The sequence below is a fragment of the Chelon labrosus genome (assembly GCF_963514085.1).
Source record: "Chelon labrosus genome assembly, chromosome: 18".
In the NCBI taxonomy this organism is placed as follows: Eukaryota; Metazoa; Chordata; class Actinopteri; order Mugiliformes; family Mugilidae; genus Chelon; species Chelon labrosus.
The window spans coordinates 2694461-2722245 of record NC_140351.1 but is presented as its reverse complement, the minus strand read 5'-3'; the positions used below and the strand labels follow the sequence as shown (position 1 = coordinate 2722245).

General features: G+C 43.1%; 1 protein-coding gene across 1 annotated transcript in view; it reads left to right on the top strand.

The window, feature by feature from the left end:
• vstm2a (V-set and transmembrane domain containing 2A) overlaps positions 1-27785 on the top strand; it is a gene marked incomplete at its 5' end in the record, with an annotated part of 74778 nt that overhangs the window by 34969 nt on the left and 12024 nt on the right. The window contains 2 exons of the mRNA XM_084566753.1: positions 18880-18930; positions 23801-24137. Of these exons, the coding sequence (XP_084422879.1) occupies positions 18880-18930; positions 23801-24137 (388 nt within the window). The remainder of the gene's footprint in view (positions 1-18879; positions 18931-23800; positions 24138-27785) is intronic.

Sequence of the window (27785 nt, the reverse complement as noted above, 5' to 3'; positions counted from 1 at the left end):
AAACGGCACCAAACCCGGAAACAAAGAACTATAATTGCCTCCGTGAGCCGCGTGTCACAGCCTTTTGTTTCTGCCACCGACTGCGCTGGAGGAAAACCAAAAGCAACGTGCCAAAATACAATCTCTGCAACATCTGCACTGGAATCTGCAGCTAATCAGGAAACCTCTCAGAGTCAGAGGATTTGCTGCCGTCAGTGGTGACATCCATCTTTCCAGTCCTGGAGCAAAGCAGTTGGTTCATGGACTGTAGAAAAAAAAAAATAAAAAATGGACCATGCGTCTACACTTCCTGCCATTGGTCAAACTGACGGTAGTATCCCCAGGATGCGGGTGGCACCGTCTTGCAAGTTTGGAGCCATTTAAAAAGAAATATTTGATTATGGAGCAGTTGCCAATGTCAACTGTCAATCATCATGATGTCACATCCTGTTTTTATAGTGTCAAATAACTACAACAAAACGTCTCCCAAAAAAATAGACTCTTGAACATACATCAGCGTTATATTAACTGCCTAAAACTTTAGTCTTTTAGTTTGGCCCAAGTCCCACCCACTAACATCGAAGGGGCGGGGCTTATATGGCCCATACTGCAGCCAGCCACCAGGGGGAGCTCTACTTGCTTTGGCTTCACTTTTGAGGAGCTGTGATGGCGTCTCCTTTACTACAGTCGACGCGTTGGCCGCAGTTAGCCCTGGTGGGTCTAAGTCTGAGCAGCCCCACACCTGGAGGCTTCTGCTGGACCAAAATGTACCCAGAGGAAAGCCCATCCAGGGGCGCCTTCAGAGCTGCCAAGTGTTAATAATTAAATAACGCTTCAAGGTGTGTCTACTCATACAGAATATTGAGGCCAAACTATTGTGCATTCAGTTCTGGACTGTGGCTCAGTGATACATCCACAAGTTTTTATATTGCACTATCCATTGTAGCACGTAGGGACACAGATTATGTATTAAGTATGGCATTTCAATCAAGAGAGACTTTGTTCTCAGTGAACAATAAAGATTTAAAGATATGTGAAAGTCTTTGGCGATTAGAGCCAATACAGACGTCATAGATTTTGAGTTGGATGAGGAGTGTACATGATGAGCTTGACCAGGACGCTGCATGTCCAGGCTGTTTTTGTGTGTGTGTGTCTGTGTCAGGCTGCATCCTGCTGGGGATGGCTGCTGCCATCAAGGAGTGTCATTGCTATGGGGTGGGGGTGCCTGGTCTGGTCTAGGTGGGTGCTACATGACTAGTAACATCCACATGAAACCAGATGCTAGACCAGGCTCCCCATCGTTCACTGATTATCTGAATCAGTTTGGTTGTCTTCGGCTGCAACATATAAAGTAGCAGATCACACTTTGTGAGACGCAAATGTTCCCTCAAATATTATGTTCCATTTTTGCAGCTGTTTGGAAACCCTGAGTGCACAAAAACATATTGTTAACAGGTTGTTGTCGTCAGTAGGCGAACACCAGGGAGGTAAATTTAAAGCCAGTAAAAAAAAGCCAGATTAAATTGAATTTGATTTAAGGGAAAGAAAACGCCTCAGCCGTTCCCGCCTCTATTATGATTCACAAGTTACTGAAAGGCGAACCTTCGCGCAGATGGAGACACATTTATAGAAATCCTAAAAAAATGGTGGCCAAGAAAACCTTAAAGGGCTCTGAGACAAACATGAAATTTATTCTTTGGAGAAAGGATTGGATCATTCACATGCGCAGAGTGGCTTGAACCTGAAGTTACCCCGACCCCGGTACAGTCTGGAATGAAAACAAGCCTGGTCAAGCATTTGAGTTTTATTTTTAGACATTGACATGCAGACTGGAGCCACGTGAAGATGCACTGGGATTCTGTCTGATCTGATTAGACTGAACACAGACTGACCCAGGTCAGCTCAGCCACTCAGGTCAATTAGACCCGCTCAAGAAGATTCAAATGATAAAAGATCACATTGTTGTCCAGCTGCCTTAGAATTCATAAACATATTTTCTTGACAGAAGTAAAAAGAGATGCATTCAAGTGCTGCCCATCCATCCAATTATTTCACTGACTCCACTGTAAAGAGAAGATTAATGCAGCTAAACATGCCCCGATCCATGAACAGCAGCCTGCACGCTGCGACTACAAATCCTGGCAAAACTGAGCAGCCACCAGAGACCTGCATGACACTCCACATTTGATAAACGGGGCCCAATAAAACGTGAGGCCCGGGTACGTCCGCTCAAACCCTCACTGCTGGAAATGACAGCTGCCAGGAAGCCTCCTCAGAGAGCAGAACGTATCAAAGAATGTATTTTATGAGCACAACAAAAAGATGCAATGTATGAAGGCAGCTCAGAGGCAGATATTTCCAGATTTTTATGGGAAGGATAGATGCTCTGCCTGTTTCCTTTCTGTTTTTTCATCCCCCTTTGGAATTCATTTGCTGTGAAGCAGCACACACTGGGCTGGTGGGTAAACAGGAGCATGCCGAGCGCGGTTCGCTGCAGCTTTAAGCAACCAATAGTGACATACTTACCCATTCTGGGTGGTGGAACTGCCTCTTGCTGCTTTAGTTGTCAGGTTGTAATGTGTAGCTTATACTGCATTACAACCTGACAAGTGGTTTGTGATGAAAGGTTCAGTTTTCTTCTTGAAAAGACAAAAAAAAAAAGAAAAGAATCAGGTAAACACGTCCCAGCCAGCAGCTCAACCTCCCTTCTCTGCAGTGACTGTCAGAGAGCAGATGTTTTATCAGGGATGTTTGACCCTGGAGGCGTGCTACTTTGTGAATGGTGGTTTTGAATGGGTCTAAAACAAAAAAATGGTTCAGTTAAACTCTTCATAAGTAATGCAGAGCACCAGATTTAGAGTGATGTGTCATGTAGCATCCATATAGTCAGTGAATCAGCTGTGATCTACTCCTGAGAATAAGATTAACTGCGATTGAAAACGCTGCAACTTTAAATCTGATTCTTCAGCCTTGATTCTCTATTTCCATTCTTTTGCTGAAATATGATGATATTTCCCTCAACAGCGAAAGTACAAATGAAGAACATCCACCTGGTAAAGGTTCTCTCAGTGAGAACAAAATATTGAGTTGTGTTTGGGCGTCAGGTTAGACTTTGAACTTATTTCCGAACTACAGTTATTTTCCTTAAAGTTGGAACATTTGGAAAAATTCCATCAACTGACCAGTGACCTCGGGTCAATCAGCATCTAGCTTACCTATCTACCTTCCTAGTAGCAAGATACCATGAATAAATGTTCACTTTTCGACTTGCCAAATACCTCAAACTTCCTCCTACACCACAATGTTGGTCCTCCAATGTTCATCGCGGCTCTTTAGCGAGTGGAATAGAAACTTGTGGAGACAGGTGAGATCACAGATGTGCATATGGTTTGTTCCCCAATGATTCTAGCCCATGATCCTGTTATTATAAGTTAAGTATAGTACCATCGTGTAAGCTCAAATAGAACAATCTTTTGGTAAGACTGATCAATTTCTCTGGTTATTCTTGAGATCACAGTTCTGTGTTTACCAATTTCAGTCTTTAATTCATTTTTCTACCCTGAGCGTGAACATCTATGTTTGCCGCCGCCGCCGCCGCCGCCGCTTCTTTGTTGGTAAGGTTGTAATTAGCATCCAGTTATTTCGGAGGCAAAAACATTAAAACCTCCAACTGAGACAAACTTGCAACTTTCAAAGGTAGTCATCTCTCAGATTTCCACCCTAATGATCACATATCTGTGCGGGAAAGTCATCTAGATAACCATGTTGTTCTCTGTCTGCCTTTAAAACCCAATTGTGTTGGGTATAAAAGCAGTGACTGACAAATCCTGCCACATTTGTTCTCTCTGCTCCGCGGGATACAGCTAATTGTCATTCAACTTGATGCAACTTGCCTGTGTGGCTGCACTTGTATTGTGATCTAGTTATTTCAAAGGACTTTTTCATGTGCTGCTTCCATTATCGTACCACCCTCGTGGCGCTTTTCTAACACTCTCACACCATTACTGTAAGCTGACAACAGTCATCAGCGGCGCCTTGAACGCAAGACTCCTCTTCTCCTGAGTTCTTGTGGGGTACACAGAAAATCTCTTTTAAAAGTTCTTGTGAACTCATTAGGGATCTACCCGGCGCACCTCCTTGTGTTTTGGCCATGTTGAGCTAAGGTCATCAGTAATGGCATCTGAAATAAAAAATGATCTCATTAGTTTTTTAACCGGGATTGCTGACCCCCTATAATGTACAGTATCTAGCAAAGAGGAAAGAGAAGAGAAGTTGATTGGATGCCCCACATTCCCCAAGAGTTAATTTGGAAGTTGGAAGGCTTGACATCAAGCTGTAATAGGCTAAACCCTGATGTGTTGGCGCTGGAAGAGAAACGGGCTTCCTATTAATTGAGTTTCTGTAGTTTCACCCTTTTGTCCAAATTAAACGTGATTCTCAGCGTTGTCACTGATGGAAAAGTCGGTCCACGAGAAAATAACTCTCTAAGGGCTTCTCCTCCAGTGCAGGGAGCCAATGCATAGTCCAGATAAAGCAGGACAAAACACTTGCTCGTGTCACCTTTCAAACTGTTAATCAGAGCTGGCAATGCACAAAATAGCCTACTTGAGTTTTAAAAGTGTGGCTCAAGATGTCACAATTTAGGTTTCTGCTCAAATGTCACCTCTTGGCTTTCATTAGGCATTCCCTTTGCGGGTAGTAAGTACTTTGTCATTCTGCTAGCCGTCGACTTGAATTGGCATTTCACTCGATGTCTTTAATTTCATTCAGTATTCCTCACAGGCTTCCTTTGCCACCGCGTCTCCTCATTCCCAGCCATGCCATTTCACCTTTTGTCTCCCTGGAAATGGATTAGCCCGCCAGGACAAAAATTAAACTGCCAAATCAATTAGGGCTTCTCAAAGGTGTCAATTTACTTTCATGCTTGTTCATCACGGCCTTTCCTACTGCCCGTCTGTTCCCATCGTCGGCTGGAAGGATCACTGGTCGCTTCGTGGCGACCCGCAAAGGTAGACGTTTGGAAGGAGAGATTCTGAATCTGGAGTTAAAGTTAATTCGCTAACAAGACCACACCTCAGCATGTACAAAGAAGTTTAGTTTGACCAGGGTAAGGGGAGGGAAAGATAGGGGGTGGGATGAAGGGGTCGAGGGGATGGGATGAAGAGGTCAAGTAGATGAGAGGGGTCAAAGGGATGGGACGAAGGGGTCGAGGGGATGGGACGAAGGGGTCAAGGGGATGAGATGAAGGGGTCAAGGGGATGGGATGAAGAGGTCAAGTAGAAAAGAGGGGTCGAGGGGATGGGATGAAGGGGTCGAGGGGATGAGATGAAGGGGTCAAGCGGAGGGGATGAAGAGGTCAAGTAGATGAGAGGGGTCGAGGGGATGGAACGAAGGGGTTGAGAGGGTGGGATGAAGAGGGTGAGGGGATGGGATGAAGGGAAGATGTAGAGACTGATGGAATCAAGGGGGTAAGTTATATAATTTAATTAAAAGTAACAATTTGATGCAAGAAAAACAGAAGATATTCGATTTACAGATTAAAGAACAATGTATTTTTAAGGTTAGTTTTTTGTGTTAGATGAAAAATGTGAAATGGGGAAAGAAAATCAAAATGCCTCCATTTTCAAAATGATCACAGCTGTTGTTTTTACCGAAACTCCATCCATACTTTTGCGCCTTATCCTTCCTTTGTATTTAGTGTATATTTACTTATATTTGTAGATTTTTACATATGCAAATTGTATATTTTCACTTATACTATTTTTTTTAGTATTTCATTTAATTTATTTTATCATTATTATTTTCTATCTTCTTTTTTTATTTTGATAAACTTACACCTATTTTTTCTTTTCATGTGCAACTGAGCTACTTGGACCAAGCAGTGGATCAATAAAGTCTATCTAAGTCTGAGTCTAAACTGAAAGATGATGTGAAGGATGGTTCAATACATGGATAACACTGACACCGTTGAGAAATCCTAATTGATTTGGCAGTTTTATTTTTTTTTGTCCTGGCGGGCTAATCCATTTCCAGGGAGACAAAAGGTTGAAATATCATGGCTGGGGATGAGGGCAGCCTGTGAGGAATCTGTAGATAAGGGAGATCATTGTTCTTTCAGTCGTGACACTTTTTACCCAAAGTTCTAGAACCAGCATTTAAACAAACATTGAACAAAGCCACGTGGCAGCAGCGTGACGTCAGGGATGGTAACGTTAGTCTGTCTTTGTTCCAGATGGAAACGGTTCAACAACGAGATGGGCTGCCATGACATGTTGTACAGACATTATTGGTTGCCCGAGGATGAAGCGTAGGCTCGCCTCTGACTTGTCATCTCGTGCGACAGCTAGTGCACATTTTAAGCTTTCAGTGAAACGTCTTGACAGCTATTGGATGGATTGGCACTCCATTTTGGTGCAGTCCTTCACCCTCCTCCGAGAATTCATGCAAATGACTGATTCTCCACTTGTCTTTTGCACTTTGCAGCATGAGCCTGCATGACATTTGTTGCTCTACGTTTCTCTGAAACTATCAAATGGACTCAAAAACATTCACTGGGACACGGTCACTGGGACCTCAAAAAACATGTTTTGTAAATTTCAAGGATTTATTCACAAAAGGTCTAAAAGTCTGCAGAGACATGGATGTAAACTGCAGCTTGTTTAGTTGGTGGAGGCCGACAAGTGCAAGGCGGTGAATCATTTTGGGTTTTTTTTTCCAAAGCAGTTTAAAATGAGCAAAGTACCTCTCTCACCACATATGGTCAAAATCTTTAAAAATAGTATTAGTTATTAGTTTTTTTACAGTTTTCTCAGAAGCAGCCATCTTAAAGTTGCACAGCAGTATACATGTACAAATACAAGGCTGGTATGCCAACACCATTTTGAGTTTTGTCGAATATTATATGGAGAAACAATGTACGAAAATGTAAAAAATTACAATTTACATGTAAATAGGGCAAAGATGCATAGATACATTTCTAGGCCTAAAGCTTTTTAGTTTTTTCCAATTTTTATTGTCCCCATATTTTAGACAAGTCCTCATTGTTGAACGTACAACCTAAATCTGCTTCCCATTTGCTTTTCTTTTTTTTTTCAGAAATTACTCTTTTAGATTGTGTACACAACCTGTCATGTAGATGTTTCCAAATGCATTTAATCTGGAAATTAAAGTTAATTAAAATGTACATTAGTATACAAGAGATTTCCCAGGAGCCTACACGATCAACATAAATAATACATAAATTAAATCTCTCTATAGACTCTATCAATAACTTGCTTGTCTATAGTAAGGAAGCCAGGCAGTCAGTAAAATGGAAACAAGACCCCAGGATTATATATTAGAATTAATTTACCTAAATATAGAGAAAGGTATGTACTTTTGATACATATACGAGACAGATAAATTATTCTCAGTACGGCAATTTGGACAAAATGTGAACAGCGGAACTGAAAGCACTCCAGTAGCCCTTGGGCCTGGCTGGCCCACTAATTGTAATTCGCTGAGACTAACACTGTGGGATTCTGATGCAAAGAGAGTCTAGTGCTCGTCTGAGGACGTCTGCGTGGCCACTTGCAAAAGCAGCGTCTGAAAGCAGGACGTACCTCCAAGTGTTGACCTCTGCGGCGCACACAGGGACTCGTGTGTCACCGTTCCAATACTAATGTGGCTGCCAAGTGTCGTGAACAGAGCTGAGATGATGATACCGATGCAACACATGCCACATAATGGCGTATTTAGCGTCAGTCCAATGAGCCATTCCCCACCTCTTCTTTATGTTGTCCTTTGAAACCATTTCACCGTTCTGTGGGAGCATTCCCTTGGTCTTAATCGTCGTAACGGCGGCTTGTCAAATGGTCATTTCCCCTTCACTGGATAAAGTAATGGAGTAATTGTACACAATTCGAGCACTTTCATGTTTTTTTACGCGCACAATTGCAAGCTTTACATGTAATTAACATAGCTCTTGTCATAAACCAATGGACTGTGAAGGGGATTAGTGTTTGCATGTGAATGGGACCCCTGTCAGCTGTGGGATGTAATTAGAGTTAACAACTAAGCTTAGACCCAAAACATCTTCAAGCGAGAGCCGGCGAGCATTGTAATTAGGAAGCACTTTATAGAGCGCACTACACTGCTTTATGTGTTTTACACCCACCATGGCCTCACTTTGTTCTTAAACAGGGGCCACATTGCTCCCGGGGGCCTCAGCTGGAGAGGAGATTAGATTGAAAACGCGCGCAGCATTCCTAGCTCATTATCAGATATGATTAAGTTGTCCGGGGCTGTAATGGATCTCAGAGATGCCAAACACTTCCATCTTAATTGGAGATGTGTCATTGAGTGTCAATACGCAGCCAGTTAGTGAGGGCTTACACGTGCAGGGTTTTATGCCGCCTTCATCTTCTCATCGTGAGGGTGTGCTGATACGCATTTAGACAAACAGACAGATATCGAACGGCCACAACATTATGACCACTGACAGACTGACAGGAGAAGTCAATAACATTTAAACCATCTTGTGACAGTTCAGTGTTCTGCTGGGAAACTTCTGGACCTGGCATTCATTGGTGTGGATGTTACTTAGACATGTAGCACCCACCTAGACCAGACCAGGCACCCCCACCCCATAGCAATGCAGCCACAATAACACTTTAGGAACAACAACAACAAAAAAAAAAAAAAACATGAAGAACAGCACAAGGTGTTGACCTGGCCTCCAAATTCAAGACCACCAAGACCCAGACCATTATAAAATAAAATAGAATAGAATAGAATGTCTTTATTGTCATTGTACAGGTACAATGAAATTACCTCTCAACCACACGAGGCCCTAAACAGCCTCATGTGGTCGAGTGGTCGCCCCATAAACTGATCTATTGGTACAGGTATGATTCTAGCCTGGACCCCTTGCCTTGATGCCCCCCCTCCCCTCCCCAGCCCATTACTTTCTGTCTCTTTCCACTAACAAACTATCAAAAATAGAAGCATAAAAGGCCAAAGCTCTTTCAGATAGGTTGGACTGGAGTAAGGCCCTTCAAACTCAGACAAAGAGTTTAATTTCGTAGGAACAGCCACGAGACAATCTGAAAATGATCAGAGCACGGAAAGAACGAGAGCACAAGAAAAGTGAACGATGCGTCATAACGATATGGCTAATTGGTGTATATATATGCAATAAATAGAAATATGAGAAGATGTGATACAATAAATAAAAAAATAAGTAAGTTAACACTCTAGTGAGAGCTGTGTTTCCTGAGTGGATCACAGGAGTTTAAAGAGGGTCGCCCTGGTTTTCAAGAGAGGAACGAACACAATAAATCCAACTTGTGGTGAAAGGATTTCAAATGGAAGATTTCCCAGTTATTTTCAGAAGTAGTAGTTTTTTAGCAGCAGAACAAGTGTAGCAAACCTGAACCTCCTCAGAATCTATTCAGTACGCTGACATGCTTGATCTGAGGGGCCGTCGTTTGCCGTGAAGCCTTCAGTGGTTTCTCTTTTGACCATCATTTGACTCACACATGTCACAAAGAAGTAATCAGAAACTATATGACACCTGATGTACTCTCTGGTCTCACCTGTAGTAGGATTTAGGTCTAGCAAAGAGCAGCATTATGTAATAAAACACACATTTGATTAAAGATAAATATTTGATGTGCAAATAACTCCCACCACTTCAAGGAAAATGAACCTAGACACTTATATACCTATGTGCAATGCTATGTTTTTTTTCAGTATGTCATATCACGTCTTGTGCTTCAAGTTAGAGATGTCGGTATATTTTTAAAAAATGATGAAGGACCTGGGTCGAGTCCACTGTTTAATTCATCTCTGTGCTGTTGTCAGAACGCTTGCCTTCTGCTACGTCTCCAGAGCTCTGATAGAAAGAATACCTCCTCTTTTATTTAGATTTTTATGATAGTCATCACATTAAATCAGATTAAACAACCTCGCCCTGCCTTTTGCAGACGCACGCTCCCCGCAGATACTCTTACACCGCGCAGCATCATCGACCCATGATGTTTGATGCGTCAGAGTTTGCCTCATCTAGGTGGATTTTAGCTCACGATGCCCGTCAGCATCCCTGGGAGAAAGGCCACGGGCTCGTTGCTTTTAATAACAGCGGGCGAACGGGCGTGTAATTAACTCCAGTGGGTTATATTTGTCTTACGCAAAACACGCCATCATATTGCTGCAGCGGATGCCGGCCTATTTCCTGCTGCTGTGGGTGGAGAAACTGTTACCTCAGCCTTCTTCCGGGATGGATTCCTCCCCGTATCATTATTGAGCATCAGTGCAAATGGCGGCTCTACAAAGGAAGCCTTGCTCTTTGATTTTGAGAGACTGACACCGAGATACGCCGTTTCTGATCTTTGGGACCCTTTTTTCTGCTATCGTACCCCGGTGGTGCATTGGAAATATCCTGCCATTACTTCAAAATTGTGCACATTTGGCCAGTTATGTGACAAAAGAGACACATCAAATGCTAACGAAATGGATCCAGATGTACAGGGAACGCAGCCGAGATATATGAATATGGCTTTTAAAGTATGAAGGTATTTTAGGTGTGAAAAACTGGATGTGCAGCAGGATCACGCTACCCCTACTATGCCGTATCTATAATGAGCAGGGCAAAGTGTTGAAAGGGTTGCACAAAACATCAAATATCAGCTAAAAATCCAATTATGCAAATGCTTCCCGAAAAAGGAGTTCACAACGGGGCAGCTTCACCAACGGAAAGGTTGGTTTGTGCTGAATGCACACAGTATCAGTAGACTATGGCTGTATAGATGTCATATGCACTAATCTGCCGCTATTCGTTTTCTCTAAGTCACCTGGTATTTGCTTTGCAAGGCACTTTCTAAGATGCAGAAAAAAAAAAGGAAGAAGACAGTGACAAAAAAAAAAAAGGTGCAATGATGACATTTAGCCTGTAGCTTGGTAAAGACGGCCTTGTCATGGTTTGGTTTTCCTTGTGCTTCCTTGGTGTTTCTTGTCTTGCATTACTTCCTGTGTTTTTCCTCTCTTTGATTGTTGGATTGGTTTCTCCTTGTGGCTCCACCCTCGTTAGTCTCACCTGTGTGTCGTTAACCCCTCTCCCCATGTGTATATATAGCCCTGCCGTTCCTTTTGTTCCCTGTTAAGTTGTATGCTATGTTACCTCTGTTCTGTTTGTGTTAGACTCATGCTTCCTCATGTTCCTTAGTTTTCATCTTGGTTTTGGTTATTACCTGTTTTTTGTTGTTTTTGTTTTTTTTACCTGCAGTGCCTTTAGTTATCATTTCCAACTTTTCATTTGATTTTCCCTAATCCCTGTGTCCTGCGTATTAAGTCCAACTTCACCACATGCCTGACAAGCCTTCATGTCAGGCTCTGGTTTCCCTCTTGAGTCTCTTATTACCAAGATAATAGATATAACTGGAGAAAGCCACAAGTATTTGCCAATAAAGGCAATGAAGTTGGGGACGTAATGGCCTTTTCACAGCGGTCTAGTAAGCCACGATGGTGTGAAAGAAAGATATCGTGCACAAAACGAGGGCCCCGATGTTGAGGCTGCAGAATAGAGTTCAGATGGTGATCTTAGCTTTGCACGAAGGCCTAACTCTGTTCAAAAGTGACAAAATCCACTTGTGCATATACAATTTACTAATTCAAGTAAAAACACACTGTTGAAATTTAATTATAATCATCATTGTAAAAAAACAACAACAAAGAAATAAGCATATAACAGCAGGGTTAATTATTTTCTATTTAAATCTTATTCAGGTTTGTGTGCATTTTCAATCTTAACTCCGCTTTCATAAGACGTACATGATATATTTAACATGACAGAGGTATTTACTGCTGTTCCATATGTAAAGGACAATTTAGAGGTATTTTTATATGCATTTCAATGCAAGAGCTAAGCTGCTGTTACATTATGCAAACTGGTGATGAGGAGCTTGTCACTGCTGCATAAAATGAGACATTTCCTCCACAATCACAGCCTTAGATTACAGGGTTTAACGTGTCACAAGAAGTGTACGACCTGACTTTAACCTCCTCTGAGTGTTTGTGTTTGCACAGCTGACGATTGCCGGATAAACTCATTTAAATATTTGGTCTTGTTAATGTGTTTTCCCTCGCGTGAGATCCCGTCCCCCTCTCAGCGGCAGGGCTGCAGTACGATCACAGCAACACGGGGTGGCCTCGTCCATAGTTCAGCTTTAAATGATGACCATTTTTCTTCAAGTGACATTAATTTAGTTTCGGCAACTCAATGAAGCTTTTTTGATGTACAATAATTGCGGAGCACATTTTACAAGAAGTCAATTTGAGATTTGCATGAAGAATGGCGTCGTGTCATGGTGGAAGGGTTTCGCAATAAAGAGACAAGCGATTGAAATTGAGATATTCGCGAGCGGCTGCGGCTTTGGCTCAGGAGGCACTCATGCGACAGAAATGAAATGTAAATGGGAAAATAATGGAGGTTTACTCCCAGAGTGTCAGGGAAAAGTTTTACGTCGCTGTCACGGGAAACTTATTTCAGGGAACGGTTGTCAGGTAGATGTTCAGATAAGGAGAAAAAGGCCCAGATGAGTTGAAACGGTTAAATGTGACAAAAGTGATTATTCTCCATGAAAGGCTTGTCTTTTTATCTGACACACACGGGAACATCTTAGAGGCAGATAAATGTCTTTTCGCAGCAGGTGATAAATGCCAGGATTCTAAATTGATACGGGACATTCATTATGTCGCAATTATCTTAATTGCACTCGTACAGTGCCGGGTGACTAATGGGTTCACACTCATAAAATACAGGCTTTTTTAATTTTTTTTTTTAAGTTTTAGTGCTTGTGAATTCAAAGAGCCAGTTTGGGTAAAATATTTTAAAATATATGAAAGGTAGAGGTCTGCCGAGGCACTGGCTTATTCTCAGTGAGCAAGGCGAGTGCAGTCAGCTGACCTGGAGTCACAGCACAGAGATATTGTCTTTAAAAAATCGAATAATAATAATAATAATAATGTTGTTGTTTCTTTTCATCCTCCCACAGTCAGAGCTCTTGGCTCTGCAGTGGGAGATTAGTCAGTGAATCCTGATGCTGCAGTCTTGGATGATATGTGGTAGTGTGTGTATGTAATGTCAACCATGGATTCTATCCCTGTTTAAATTCTCATGTTATTTTAAAGCATCTGCGTGACATTTAAATGTGGGATGTCCTGATCCAGGCATTTATTTTTTTTAAAGGATCGGATCAGTATCAGGCTTCAGCCAAGGCCTTGTAGTTATTTATTTTATGTCTGCCATAAACCAACACCAGGTCCCTGTAGCATAAAAATGTCTTCTTCCTCTTCGTTGCCTAGCGTCAAAGCTGCCAAAAAGAAACACAAAGAAGAAGAGGAGGAACCAAAATCAAGTGTAAACATGTCAGCTGTGTGGAAGAGCTTTACTCTGGAAAATGAAGTCAGACAGAAATGAGTACATATACAATGTGGATGTTAGGCGAGGTGGTAGTAGTTGATCGTCATTCAGTACTACCACCTTGATTTGCCAAAGTTGGGAGTTTATGCCATTGGATGACCAGAACATTTCTGGAGTAGAGAACACAAGGTACCAGCTACCCTCTCCACACTACATTAACTTTGACAGAAAGATTTATTGGACTGAATCCAGTCCACTCGGCCAGCACTGAATAATAAAAGATCGGTATCGGATCAGGTGTAAAAAAAAAAATAAAAAATGTGATCAAGACATCCCTATTTGAAAGTAACATAAGTTGACATGAGGTAACATGATGTCATATTCTCCCGCTGAAATAAACATTAGATTACACACTTCCAAGATCTGGAACACAAGCCCAGAGTCCACAGTGAGCCTGGTCAATAAATCAATCTGGTGAGTTCAGAAGCTCCCGAGCATTGTCCTCTGTATTTTTCTGCATACAGCTCAGCTCCTTCGGAGGTGAGGGGAGCAGCTAGTTCGTACAAGAGCGGGCATCAGCAGCAGTGAGGTAGGGCTCAGTCATGTTTGTACAGGTCGGTAGTACTGAATGGTCTTGGCTGAGAGTGCGTACAGCTACAGTAAGCCCCAAGGGTCAGTCGCCACCTGCACTGCTTAAACCTGAACCTTTGTCTCACCCCGCTGAGTGAGTTTGTAACACTGTTTAAGGTTTAAGCGGGCAAGAGAAGGGGAAGGCTTTTTGTCGGTGAGTGTGCAGCTACTTCCTGGAGACAGTATGTATTAGCGCAGACTTGGTTTGTATTGAAGCGTCAGAAATACAATTAGAAAAGATCCAATTGATTATGTTCGGCCAGCATTGTACAATACCTTCATACTCACAAACTAATTAAACCATGTCTCTCATGTAGTAATAAAAATTCACTTTGGAAAAAGACTTTACTGGAGATACAAAAGGTCAGCAGGACAGTGTACCCAACTCTCATACTTAAGAAACCTTTCCTTAAAGTGTGCACAACTGTTTTGCATGTTTCTGCCATAGACTGTATAAAAAGTGGACACTATGACAGCTCCTCTAAACTGAAGTCAAAGCACATGGAGCTCCCCGTGGTGGCTGGCTGCAGTAGATATCATAAGCCACACCCCCTCCATGTTAGTGGGCGGGGCTTGGGCCAAACTAAAACACTAATAGGCAGTTTAGACTCCTGCTTTACGCTGACAAGGCAAACCCTAACGCCATAGCCTGACGTGCACCTTGCTAGAAATGTATCTACACGCCGTGCAGAGTGTAAGTGATGTGATTGGCTTGCTTGGTTGTAGCGTATTTCTGGCTGCTTCTCTTCTTAAATTGTTGATTGTTTTGGATGAGTCAAGATGGAACACATCGAGGAACGGTTAATTGAGGAGGTTCAGAGATCCTAACGTTTGTACGACTCATCTTCGGCAAAATTTCTGCGAAAGTCTCAGTCGCCATTGTTGAAAGTGAAGCAGGAAGTATTAACCTGACTGGCAAAAAAAGAAAGTGCAAACTAGCAGTTGGGTGGTGGTGTTACAGACTGGTGTTTTTTTTTTTTTCAACCATGGTTTCTATCTATTTATGTAATTAATATAATACTGATATATGTTCAAGTGTCCTGATCTCTAAGAGGTCCACTCGGGTCCTCAGGCCACCAGGACAAATCTCTGTGGTGACCAAGCAGTTCCCGTCCTGGTTCCAAGATTGTGGAACAATCTCCCTCTGCACGTTAGATTCATTCTCTAAGTCCTTTTTATCGATGCAGCCTTGATCTGTGACATGGGTGATGGAAGGGCGAGTCTTAATATAAATTTAGACTAACCTGAAGTAAATCTAGGCGTCGTTCTTCGTTCGGCTTGCTTAAACAAGACTAAAAGATACATGGAGATAAAACAGGCTGCACTGTTTCTTGAATGGAACAGGAATCAGGATCAGGATCAATAAACGGAGCAAACTGAGCATGTTTCAAGCAGATAGTTTGGACCTAAATGGACCTACTTTAGAAGAACGAAGGGGAGCGGAAAATGAGAGCATTGTTAAAAATCTGCGAGCTTCAAGGTTGACACTCTTCCTCAGTTAGCATCAGAAAAGCTCAGAATAAAAAAGACAATGAGGAAATCAAAGTGGCAAAAAATAAACAGTGATGATGCACCCACACGGTACCTAATTATCAGTAGTTACCGAATTTATTTCAGGGGCGCTTTGATCCTTTTGAACCGAATACAGCAAATGACGAGGGGCTTATTTTCAGGTCTAGCATGCGATATGTGTGTGTGTGTGTGTGGGTGCATTTGAAATTTCCACCTCCATCAGATTGAAGCTCCAGAAATATTTCCCACTCCCAGAGTCTTTTCAACTGCCTGGTAACAACCTGTCAAGCGCCAAACTCCCTGTGCTCCCAATCTGTGGCTTCCCCTTAAATATTCATACTCGCCAGGCACACGGTAACCCCGGTGACATCTTCCGCGTGATTAAAAATTCAAGTTTGATGATCACGCTGACGTGGATGTGTGTGTGCGGTTCGTGTGAGGCGACGGGAAGGAAGACCGAGGTGCGTCCCGTCAGACAGGCGGGAGCAGCTCACCGGGTTCACCTCGCCAATGAAGAATGAAGTGGGCGTGTCTGTTCTTTGCTTTTCTAGAAGTGTAACTGGGGGAAAGTAAGTTTGTGCAAAGTTTGGATGAGCAGTCATTGTTGGCTACAAGTTGCTTTCTGTATCTGTATAGTATCTTCAGCAACATTTCATTAGCCAGCTGCAGACATAATGGTGCATCTTTGCAGCTGTTAGAACGTTGCATGAAGTCAAACAAAATCGGAATAGGCCCATTCCCAAATCATGGTTTGAATGGCTATTAAGGAAAAACTGGATCGCCAACAGACCTTTGAAACTGACGAGGGTCCACCTTCAAGGTTCAGAACATCTTCTTCTAACATCACCCATATCTTTGATGCAACCTTTCACATGTCATAAAGGACAGTGAACAATTCCTTAATAACCTGATGAGAATGGATTTTGGCTTTGACTTGGAGATTACAAATTCTTAACGGTATTACAGTGTGGATATGTAGAGTGTGAAGGAGACTCCACACTGAAAACCAGGCACCCTACAGAGATGCATCATAAGAAACTATAAAATCCAGTATGCTTGACCCATTTGAGCCTTGGCAGCGTGTTTATGATGACCTCTGATTATGGTGTTTCCTCAAATAAAGCCACAGCCGACTCCAGAATCATGGTTTGAACCATGAGCCGTATCTGTGGATCATCCCACAGATACTTGATCAGTTTGGGATCTAGTGAATTTGGAGGCCAGGTCAACACCTTGTGCTGTTCTTCAAGATGGTCAATGTTATTCACTTCTCCTGTCAGTGGTTTTAATGTTATGGCTGATCGGTACATATAAATTTGTAGTAGGTCCATTCCCGAATCATGATTTGATTTGAACTATTGCGCTATTTTTAGGAAAAATTTGATTATCAGTAAGCTGTGTAAGATGGCCAGACCAAAACTATTTTTAGAACATCGATGAAGAAACAATCCGGCAACCAACACATATAAAAACACCGGCTTGTACGATGAGTGTGTGTATAAAGTGAGATACCAGCAGCACGGGGAACAGGTGAGGCCGGTGTGGGAGTCGAAGAGGAACGAATGATTAAAGAATGAGAGAGAGAGTCGGTGACTGAGGCGATGAAGGACATCTGAGATCTGGAAGGAGAGTGGCAGGTGACGGGTAGAATAGCAAAAAGACAAGAAATCACACCCGCAAGACCGGTCTGGAACGGCAGGAAAGGTTGGCCATTCATCATTTGTACCCGAGCGACTTTTCAGCGGAGCGACGGCGAGGTTTGCTCTGAGTAATATCAGCGTGGGGTTTTAATTAAAAGAATGAAAAAGCGTTCATTTGGTGTTTATTATATGGCAAAAAAAATATCTAACTAATCAATTAGAAGCTGGAGAAATAATAACTGTGCTGTGATGAAAAGCCATTTTAAAAGCCACGTAGGATTCTCCCTAATGACATTTCTGAGACGCAATTAAACCATTCCTTCATCTATGTTTCCCTGAACTCAGCAGCCAGTCTGCGTGGGACGGAGTGGAGCATCTGTCCTCCAGTTTGAGTCAAACGTGATCCTCTGCAGGTGACATATATAGACTGCGCACCGAGCCCGTATAACCACTGTTTTAGTGCTTTATAAAAGAGGAGGCCGAAATTGATGACTTGAAACAGTCCCCGGCTCCGAGACGAGAGGAGGACAATTAATCCTGCCTCGTCGTTAAAAGACGTCTCCCAGATACAATGGAGGATGCCGGGTCCATCTGCGAAGTCACGATGTAGGAGTCGTGCATACATGCAGACAGAGAGAGCCACGGCTCCTAATTCTGCTCATTAATCACCTGTCTGCCGAACATCCTCCAGAGAAAAACGCCTCGGTTCCTCCGAGGTAATTACAGCACTTGAAGGAACGCTCTCTGCAGCAAACGCTCATAAGTAGCCATCTTATCCCTCTCCTGCCCTTCCTTCTTCTTTTTTTTTTGTCTCAACTGTGGAGCTGATTGCTTGCACGTCCTCTGGAGAAACTTCCTCCACCCTTTCTGTCGTGCCGCTCTCGCTCCTCTTCAGCTTTGTAGTCAGCAGCCTCTTTTACTTTCTTCTTTTTTTTTTTTTTTTTTTTTATTCAGGGCTCGCGTCCATTTGGCATCCGATGTGGGATAAATAAATTATAGCCTCTAAAATCAATGCCCAGTCCATGATGTAGGCTGTAGGCTTAGTGCTTGCCACCGTGCTAGAATTATGCCAGCAGGGCTCAAAGGAGACATTTCTTGAGGCCGGGAGCTGTGCTGCAATTCTGTGTTTTTTTTTTTTTTTTGTGCTTTTGAGAAAACCTATTCCCGTCCTTCTGACATTTTATTATTTGTCATAAGTTTTCATGGGTAATATTATTTTTACTGCAGAGACTGATGGAGGTTTTCGAGGGGTAATTTGTCTCAGGAAGCTGTGTATCACCGTTTATCACTCGGCATCCTGGTTTGAACCTGTGTTTTTCTTTTTTTTTTTTTCTTTCCTCCCATCCTCAATTCACAGCAGCATCTGGAAACTGTCTTTAATTTCTCCGCGGAAGCACTCAAAGAACCTAAAAATAAATCGGAAACGGTGGCAAGAGTGGCATTTACTTTTAAAGGCAGAACAGTAGGAATGCAGTCGCTCGGTCTGTAAACTGTGTGTGGATGTTGCTTTGAAAGATTTATACCCCTCGGTGGACAGACGATGCCTCCTCTCAAAGTCGTCGTCGTAGTAATCTCGCTGTTGGTTTTAAGGGAGTCCAACGCTCGGCTTGCATAAAACACATCCGCGACTCAGAGTGGCTCTTGGAGCTACACGTTACTCAGCGGACTTCTGTCACTTTGCCAATGCTTTCTTTCTTTTCTCTTTCTCTGTGTTCCTAGATGGAGATGATACCGGAGCCCGACCCCGATGACGACGGGACAAAAATAAGTGTAAGTTGAAGGGGAAAAACGTCACGCGGCCCCCGGTTGGTGCTTCCCGTCCGCCGCTCCATCCTGACCCGAGCTGCCAGCGTCTCATCCTGGGCAAACACAACAGCCGCTGATTTTCCCGAATAATACACCTTCAGCCGGAGAAAGGAGCTAATCAGTGAAATCAGCGGCAGTATATTATTACTGTCAGAGTGGTTCCCTTCCTGCTCACATGCCCCAGCAGCCATTCCGCCCCTTTTTTTCCTGCCGCTCTGTGTGAGCTTTTTGTGCCCGGTGCACCATGCAGCCTTCCTCTGAATGACTGGAGCCCTGAGATGCTCAAACAGTCACGTGGAATCAAAAGCGACAGATTAGAGATCAACTCGAAGACGCCGGTTTATTTAAAGCTAGGTTACAGGATCTTAACCTGTTTGACTTCATTCTTGAAATGAAGCTGCATTCCTGCATTTTTTAGAAGTGCAATATCATCACCCAGCACAGTCAGGATCATGGCAGTCTGTGTGACAGTCCTCGTGGACAAGAATGCATCACAGACTTTTCTAAGCTCACTCTCTAAAGTTTTGATTAGGCAGAAGTACAGATGCCAGTTGTGTGACTGTACAGAGCTCTGGGCTTTACCCATGGACACAATCACATGGCGGCCATTTGCTTCTGACAACAGGCTCAGGACGGGCAGCACAGTGGTGTGGTGGTTAGCACTGATGCCTCACAGCAAGAAGGTTCTGGGTTCAAATTCATCGGGACCTTTCTGTGTGGAGTTTGCATGGGTACTCAAGTTCTCCAGCTTCCTCCCACTGTCCAAAGACATGCTGGTTAGGTTCATTGGTGATTCTAAATTGGCCGTAGGTGTGAGTGTCTCTCTGTGTTAGCCCTGTGATAGACTGGAGACCTGTCCAGGGTGGACCCCACCTCTCCATGAATGAACAGGCCCAGGGTGGGGCTCCTTGGATGGTAGTAGAGGTGAAAAGTGTTCACATAAAAAATTGGGAACCATGTCAATCAATTCCAAGGTGGCGCTACAGTAATAAGTGTGTTTTTATTAAATGCCTCATGAACAGTAGGTCACACTTTCACGTGCTTTATATCACTGTATTCCTTGAAATCAGATGCATCTCATTATATAGGCCGCGCCCACTCAGGCCCTAACCTTCCTGCACAACATAGAAAAATGTTCAGGAGCTCCTTGACGACCTATCCCTTTATTTAGTTTTCATATATTTATCATCGTTTTCCTTTGACCAAGTTGATAAATGGGCAGATTAATGTGCCATGAATCCCAAAAAGGATTAAAAAACAGGATGCAGCAACTGAAATGAACATCAAATCCTCGATTTTGTGGCTAAGACCAGACGCCTGCTTGACTCACACGAGAAACACTGTATATTACTGTTATGCACAGAGACGTACTTAACGTTAACGTCAATGTTAGCACTACTAAAGTTGTCAGATGACAAATCAAGGCATTAGCTTGGGCAAACGTGTGTCGTTGGGTTTCATGATCAACCTGCATCAGTGGCGCACTGATACGACTGCAGAAAGACAACAAGAACTTCTTCATAACGCACAAAACTCTCACTGCTAGACGCGTTTGGATTTAATCCGTATGAACATCGCCCAACCAGAGATGTGTGTTCCAGCGAGTGTAATGTCACATGACTTAACCAGAACATTTGTGAGCTTGGGTTGAAAAGACGGCGAGAAAGTCAACATGACATTACAGTGCAAGTTTGATTACAACTCGTGCGTTTCGGTTCCATGTGTGCCACTGCGTTGATATGTCAGGATTAATTTAAGCCTTTGTCTTTTCAGTTGCTGTCATCAGAAATGACAAGAATCTTTTGAGATAACCTGGATTTTACAACTTGTTACAACCTGGAACACAGTAATACAACAGTATTCTCTAAATAGGAGAATTTCATTAGAGAAACATGGATGTGCTTAGGGTTAAGGTTAACTGATTCTCTGAGAGGTAGAAGAGAAGTAGTAGTCGTTTTCTGTAATTGCCTGTAATCTGGAGGGTCGTGGGGGGGCTGGAGTCTATCCCAGCTGTCATTAGTCTAGAGGGGGGGTCCACCCTGGACAGGTCTCCAGTCAATCACAGGGCTAACACAGAGAGACACTCACACATACGGCCAACTTAGAATCACCAATGAACCTAACCAGCATGTCTTTGGACGGTGGGAGGAAGCTGGAGAACCTGGAGAGAACCCACGCAGACACAGGGAGAACATGCAGACTCCACACAGAAAGGAACCAGCTGGCCCATGGATTCAACCACTACACCACTGTGCCGCCCACAGACAAAATAAACTCACCCAAAATATGTTTTAAATCAGCATTACCGATGTTTCTTTTCCACATTAAAGGTCAAGTACCAAAAAATGAATATACCTGTATCTGAATCTGTACCTTGGTGAAGATAAGAAAAAAATAAAAAGGTTGGGAAGTGGACTGAGCAAACCTTCATGTGTGCCACTGGTTGAGTTGCCCTGATTACCACGCATGGGTGAGTCTTCGTGCCTCTGCTCTCCGAGCTGGACGGACGCACTCCTTCACCCCTTATTAATAAATGCACAGTCCTGGATTTCAGACTGACTCATGGGCATGGCACATGTTTTTTTTTTCTTTTCTCTATCCTGTCACTTATTTATTCATTTTTTTTGACATCATTCTCAGGAAAATGGTTAGCCACAAGACCTACTGTCAAACAGTGTACCTTATACAGTACACTGCATTATTATATAACTCATGGATTGTTATTTTTAACCCCTATTTTTTGTAGGAAACAGTCGGAAAGGTCTGCAAATTACAATCCTTTAAAAAATAATATATACTATTTTCAGGGACTAAAAAGTGATTCCACTATTAGCATTTTGCAGTCACTGACTTCCTGAGGTCTGTCTTTAGTTTTATCCCTATCTTGGGACATGCAGCTTGATCGGGCTGAGATCATGTGACAGACTCGGCCATTCCAGGATAATTCTTTAACCTTTTCCGTCTCCTTACTTGACCGGCCTCCAGCAGATGGGTCCCCCCCCCCCACATGAGCTGGATTTTACTCAAGGTTTCTTCCTGTTAAAAGGTTAAAAGTTTGTTTCCTTGCCACAGACGCTTTGGCGCTTGGTCAATTGAATTCAACTAAACTGAAAAACTCCTGGGTTGCTTTCAGTGTATGTTTTGGGTCATTGCTCATCTATGTTTTGTTTGTAGAGGATGTTTTATGCTTCGGCTTATGAGCCGTTCAAAGCTTTCTCTGTTCCTTCTCCTTCCTGTCCTTCTGGTGCAGGTTGATCTGAGTTTAATCTGTCCAAAGGATTGTTATTTTGTTGTTTTTTTCATTATTCTGGGAAAGTCTAATCTTTCCTTACTGTTTTTAGGTTCATGAATGGTTTGCACCTTGCAGTAAACCCTGTGTTTGGTTTTTTTTCCTCGTGGAGTCTTCTTTTTATAGTAGGCCTGGATAATGAAATGTCTGCCTCCTGGCAAGTCTCATTCACTTGGGGGTTTTTATTTACCATGGAAGGGATCCCACGATCATCCATCACTTTTGTCTTTTGACATCCAAGTCTTTTTATGTTGCCAAGCTCACCTGTGGCTCCTTCTCTGATGGATTTGTTAAAGCCTAAAGATGGCCTGTTTCTCTTGGAGAGGGTTCCTTTAGACGCAAATGCCACTCTTGGAATCAACTCCAGAAGAATGATATTAAAGGAATATCTCACAACTGTCCATGAAAGCTTAAAAGTCCAATCACTTTTGAGCCCCTGAAAATAGGAGACTGTGCATGAAAACGGTTGTAATCCCTACACCTTCCAGGGAATTTAAGTGTGAACACCATCAAATCAAAGCTGAGAATCTGTATAGAATTTAATAACTCCTCAACAAACAGCTAAAAGTGGAACATTCTGCAATGGCCAAGTGAGTCACATCGATCTAAGCCCAGTCCAGTTGCATTGTTTTAGCATCCAGACACATATATGGCCATCCACCAGAGATTTTCCTTTACAGCATGTTTATTATATATTTCTGATTATATTGGGTCGTAAAAGTAGTCCAATATCTTTGGGCACAACTCCTCTGGTGCTTCTTAGATTTTACCTCGGTACACAGGGTCTTTCGGCTGCAGGCTGCAGGAAGCTGCAGTAAATTATCTTCCAGATTCATTTCCATCGCTGCTACACCGGTGTATTATCGTTGAAGCTTTCACCTCTTGGTCTGCGTGGTTGCACCAGAAATTACTGACGCTATAACAGCAGAAGAATTCTAGCTTGCTGGCTTAAAGCTGTTTTTTGTTTATTTGAATAACTGGCCTTTGCTGCACAGTCTATCATGGAGGTTCATTCACGTCTTTAACACCTCCCTCAAGATTCAGCTTATTGCAAAGGACATGCATTCGTCCACCAGAGACTTTTCTTTACTGCATTTGTTAATGTACTTTTGAATATATTAGGCCATTACAGGCAAAACTGCAAATCAATGATCAGGACTGCTTTATGGCAGTATTGGATTCACAATATTGCTGCGTCACTATGATTGAGTATCTTAATTTCCAAAAAAAATGACCAAAACATACATTCCATCTAGTTAGTTTATCTGTAATAAGTGCCTCAGTTGGCTTTCCAGGAAATTACCTTCATCGTGAAATTACATCATAATATTCCATTTACTGAGAAAGAAGCTAGTCTAAGGCCTGAGGGGAATCAGTGGAGTAGAGGGGGATGTGAAGCTTCTTGTGAGTGGCGCAGTAAAAGAGCCTTGTAGCGTGTCGTAAAATAAAGAGACATGGTGAATCATAGAACCTTGTAGTATTTCATCACACCGTCCGGCGTTATCAATGTTGTGACACTGCGGTCTCTTTTAATTACTCTAACAGACAGTGAAAGTCCAGGGCAACGACATCTCGCACAAACTGCAGATCTCCAGAGTCGGCAAGAGCGACGAGGGACTGTACGAGTGCCGGGTGACGCGAGCCAACTACGGGGAGATCGTGGAGTACAAAGCCCAAGCCTGGCTGAAGGTCAACGCCACCGCCAGGCCCCGGAGACCACTGCAGCCCCCCAAGAAGAGCTCCCCGCTGCACCTGACAGACAAGAAGCCGAGAAAGTCCAGCTCCCCTCTGGGCCAGGACAGCATGAGTTCGGACCAGAGGGTGGCCTCGACCTCCACCTCTCACACGTCGTCCAACACAGATAAACACAACTCTGGCTCAGGTAAGGTCCCGTTGGAGGGTTTAATACTGGGGATGCTGTAGACTTTGCATTTGCATTTGTTTTTCTGAACAACAGAAACCCCTTTTTTTTACCAAAGTAGATGACTTGATGATGAAATATTGTCTTTTATGAACAGCTCCATCCTGCTGTTCTGTGCAGTGGAAAACCCCCAGCAACATTTACAACTTGGACCAGCTTGTTTACCGTGTGCTTTCACAAACCTGATAGCACCTCTCTGGCTGATAATTCTGCAGAGACTGTGACATGATTATTATTTTTTTTTTTCTTTGGCCTGGACACACATTAAGCCTCTCTCTCTCACACATGCACTGCAGCCCTGACATTTCCCGGGACATCACCCGAAGGAGCCGCATGTGCGAATGCAAATGTCCGAATCAGTGAGACATTAAACATTAAGCAGACATCACCCGGCCAGCATCCTAATACGGAGCGTATAATGTCCAACTGAGCCGCTGTGTGACTGAGAAGACCCCTGTCTGGGTCCAGACAATGTCCAGAATGAAAACAGCTGAAATTCAGCGGCGTGAAGAAAATCTGCTGACAAATCGATCACAGTTCACACTATTTAAAACAATAGAAAGCCGTCTATTGTGTTAATGCTTGTGCATGCTTGTCCTTGGTGGACTAAACAGTGAGGGCTTGCAGCACGTGACTTTTTATTTTTTTGTGGCTTAATTGAAATGTCCAGACTTCCACGCGCTTTCAGAACAAGAAACTTAGCAAACCGGTCTCATACACAGTAAATCAACATCTCATTGATGCTATAAGAAGCCTTTATGTTGACTGAGTCTTAATTCAGACATGGTTTATATGATTCCATCTTTAAAATGTTTCATGCATGGGAGTTTGGGAGGAGACAGAGGAGGAAATGACTGTGCCAAGGTTTCCAGATACCAGTCAGCGTACTGAGAGCGAGCAACATGACTTGGCGTTCTACTCGTATTCTGTGAGATGAGATCAGTCTGTTCTTGGAGGACACTTTTCAGTTGCAACTTGTGAGTTTTAAAATTGATTTGAAGACTTTCCTGTCGGCGTTCCGGGCCCTTCACGGCCAGACTCCCAGTCGTATTTTGGAAAATGTTCCTCCCTCATAAGTAGCCCGATATCTTCAGGCAGAAGTCCTCCGGTGCTTTTTTAAAAATCACCTCAGCACAGAGGGTTTTCCTGCTGCAGGCTGCAAGCTGTTGGCTCTGGAGCTCCCTGCCTCAGCCACTCAGGCTATCCGAAGCTGTAGTAAATTATTTTCCAGATTTATTGCTACACTGGTGAATTGTTATCGTTGAAACGACTGTACCACCTCTTGGCCTGCGCGGCTGCATCAAAAATTACACACAAATATAACCCGTGTAAGAATGCTAAGCTTGCTTGCTTAAAGCTGTTTTTGTTTAATTGAATAATTGTAATTCATGGCCTCTGCTTCCACAGTCTATCATGGAGGTTCAATCACGTCTTTAACTCTAATACCCCAATCTAAATCCAGCTTATTGCATAGGACATTAGTGTTACGCCCTTCACCGTACGCCGTGAGGTCAGGATCCGTTCAAACGTGTCTGCCGCGTCGTGCCTGTTGAGTTGTCTTGGTGAATGCAAACAGGATCCGCATCTGCAATAAATGGAAACGCATTGAGCTAATGGAGAATAGTAACGCTGAAGCCAGCTGCGTTCCCACCGCTCATCACGTACACAGCACAGTCGACAGGAAAACACAACATTAACCATTGGTTACACAGGGAGAACATGCATATTCCACACAGAAAGGAACCAATCGACTTGGATTAGAACCCAGAACCTTCTTCAATTCAAAGTCAGCTTTATCGTCAATTCTCACATACACAGGATTGAAATTACTTCCCTCAAAGGCCTAAGGTGCAACAATTTAAACATAAAATGTACAAATCTGAGATTAAAAAAAGAAAAGAACACCCTAAACTCCTTTTCATTGCAAGAATATGGCAAAACCACGGTGGCTCTGTCTATTTTTCACTAATGTAAAGAAGCTGGGCATAAAGTAAATTGAATTAGTAAGTTGTTTTAATTGTATGAGCAAATGATCCATCATTTTTACGCTGGGGAACAAGTCAAACTAATAGCTAAATTGGTCTACAATAAAATTAGTTGCATGCAACCAAATCTCATTTTTCATGCTTTGAATCACTCGCACTGAGAATACGTTGCTAGATTTCTACTTTTTATTTTTTTAACATCAACATCTACGAGCTAATAGGAGAAATCCATCTTGCATCATCGGCAATACAGATCCGTAAATAGCAGCCTACATTTTGCCCTCAGGTGGCTTTGTATAAATTCCCATCGCTCTCATCATTTCTCTGACTACCCAGCTATGTTATAATTACGCTGCTCCATCTATAAATGCCATATAAAATCATTTCTCCACTGGTCAGAAAGTTCAAACACAGCGCCGGCCCTGCTATGGGCTCAGATAGCCCTCTGCACCCTGCAGCAAGACACAGAAAGATATTACTTGCCGCTGAATGGAGGTAAAAAGTTGAATAATCCCCAGGGCTGCAGAGTCGGAGATTATGAAGCAGCCAAATTATGCTGACAACTGTGTTGCAGTGAGTCCTCTGTGCGGTGTGTCTGACACTGATAAATGCCTCTCTGTGGCTGCTCAGGCAGCCTTAGCCACCTTCTCCGAGTGCCAGAGAGGTGTTACGGCTGAGGGCGACAGAGTTCTATTACTGCCGTGCTCAGGTTTGAGGCAGATGAGCTACAATAGGTAAATGAGCAAAAGTGAAATTAAACCTGGGAGAGTGCACATATATTCCTTTTCCGCATTGCTGCATCTGTAAACAATGAGGCACTTTCCAGATGGGAGGGGGGCGGGATGTGACTGTGGCTGGTGGAGCGGCTGCAGCAGCAGCAGCAGCAGCAGAGGAGCGGTTTGTTCACAGCTACTCCCCACCAGTGTGTCAGTTGTTGTTAGATCACAGCTCGGCCTCCATTGTTCCTGGCAGTGTTGTTCTCTCAAAGCTCAGAGGTGACCGGAGCTGAATGTGGAGAAAAAAACAAAAAAAAAAGGAAAGAAAAATGTCCCCTAAGCCCGACTTGTCCCTCCGCCCCTGAGGCCTGCCTGATTCCCACATGAAAGAAAAACAAATATGGACTCAGCTTGATTGCATAAGCATCCATCCAAACAAAACACTCTATGACCTTGTTTTTAAGAACCACCACAGATATATATTTTTTTAAACTGCCTCGACTGCATATGTCTAAGGAAAGGACACCAATGAGTCATCAGTCCAGTAGGTGGTTGTAGGACTGTTGTTTATTGCTGCATTTGTGTTGCTCATTGTCAATGTGTCACTTCAAGTCCACGGTTCTTCCACCGGGTGCTTCCTTACTCGTATGTTTGCTGTTTGAGTGCACGGACTGTAAATCTCACCAACATCTGCGAGAGCACCGAGCACTAAAACCTGCTCAGGACTGGATGTAGCAGAGGTCTTCTCCTCAAATGCTACTGCAACTGTGGCACTGTTTGTTACGGCTTTCTTTGCATCTGTTGCAGCATATTTACGATGCTAAAGGGATATTCATATCTGCAGATTTTTATTTTGTTCTAAAAAGAATGTTGCATAAAGGAGAAACACTGAAAGTTGCCGTGCATTT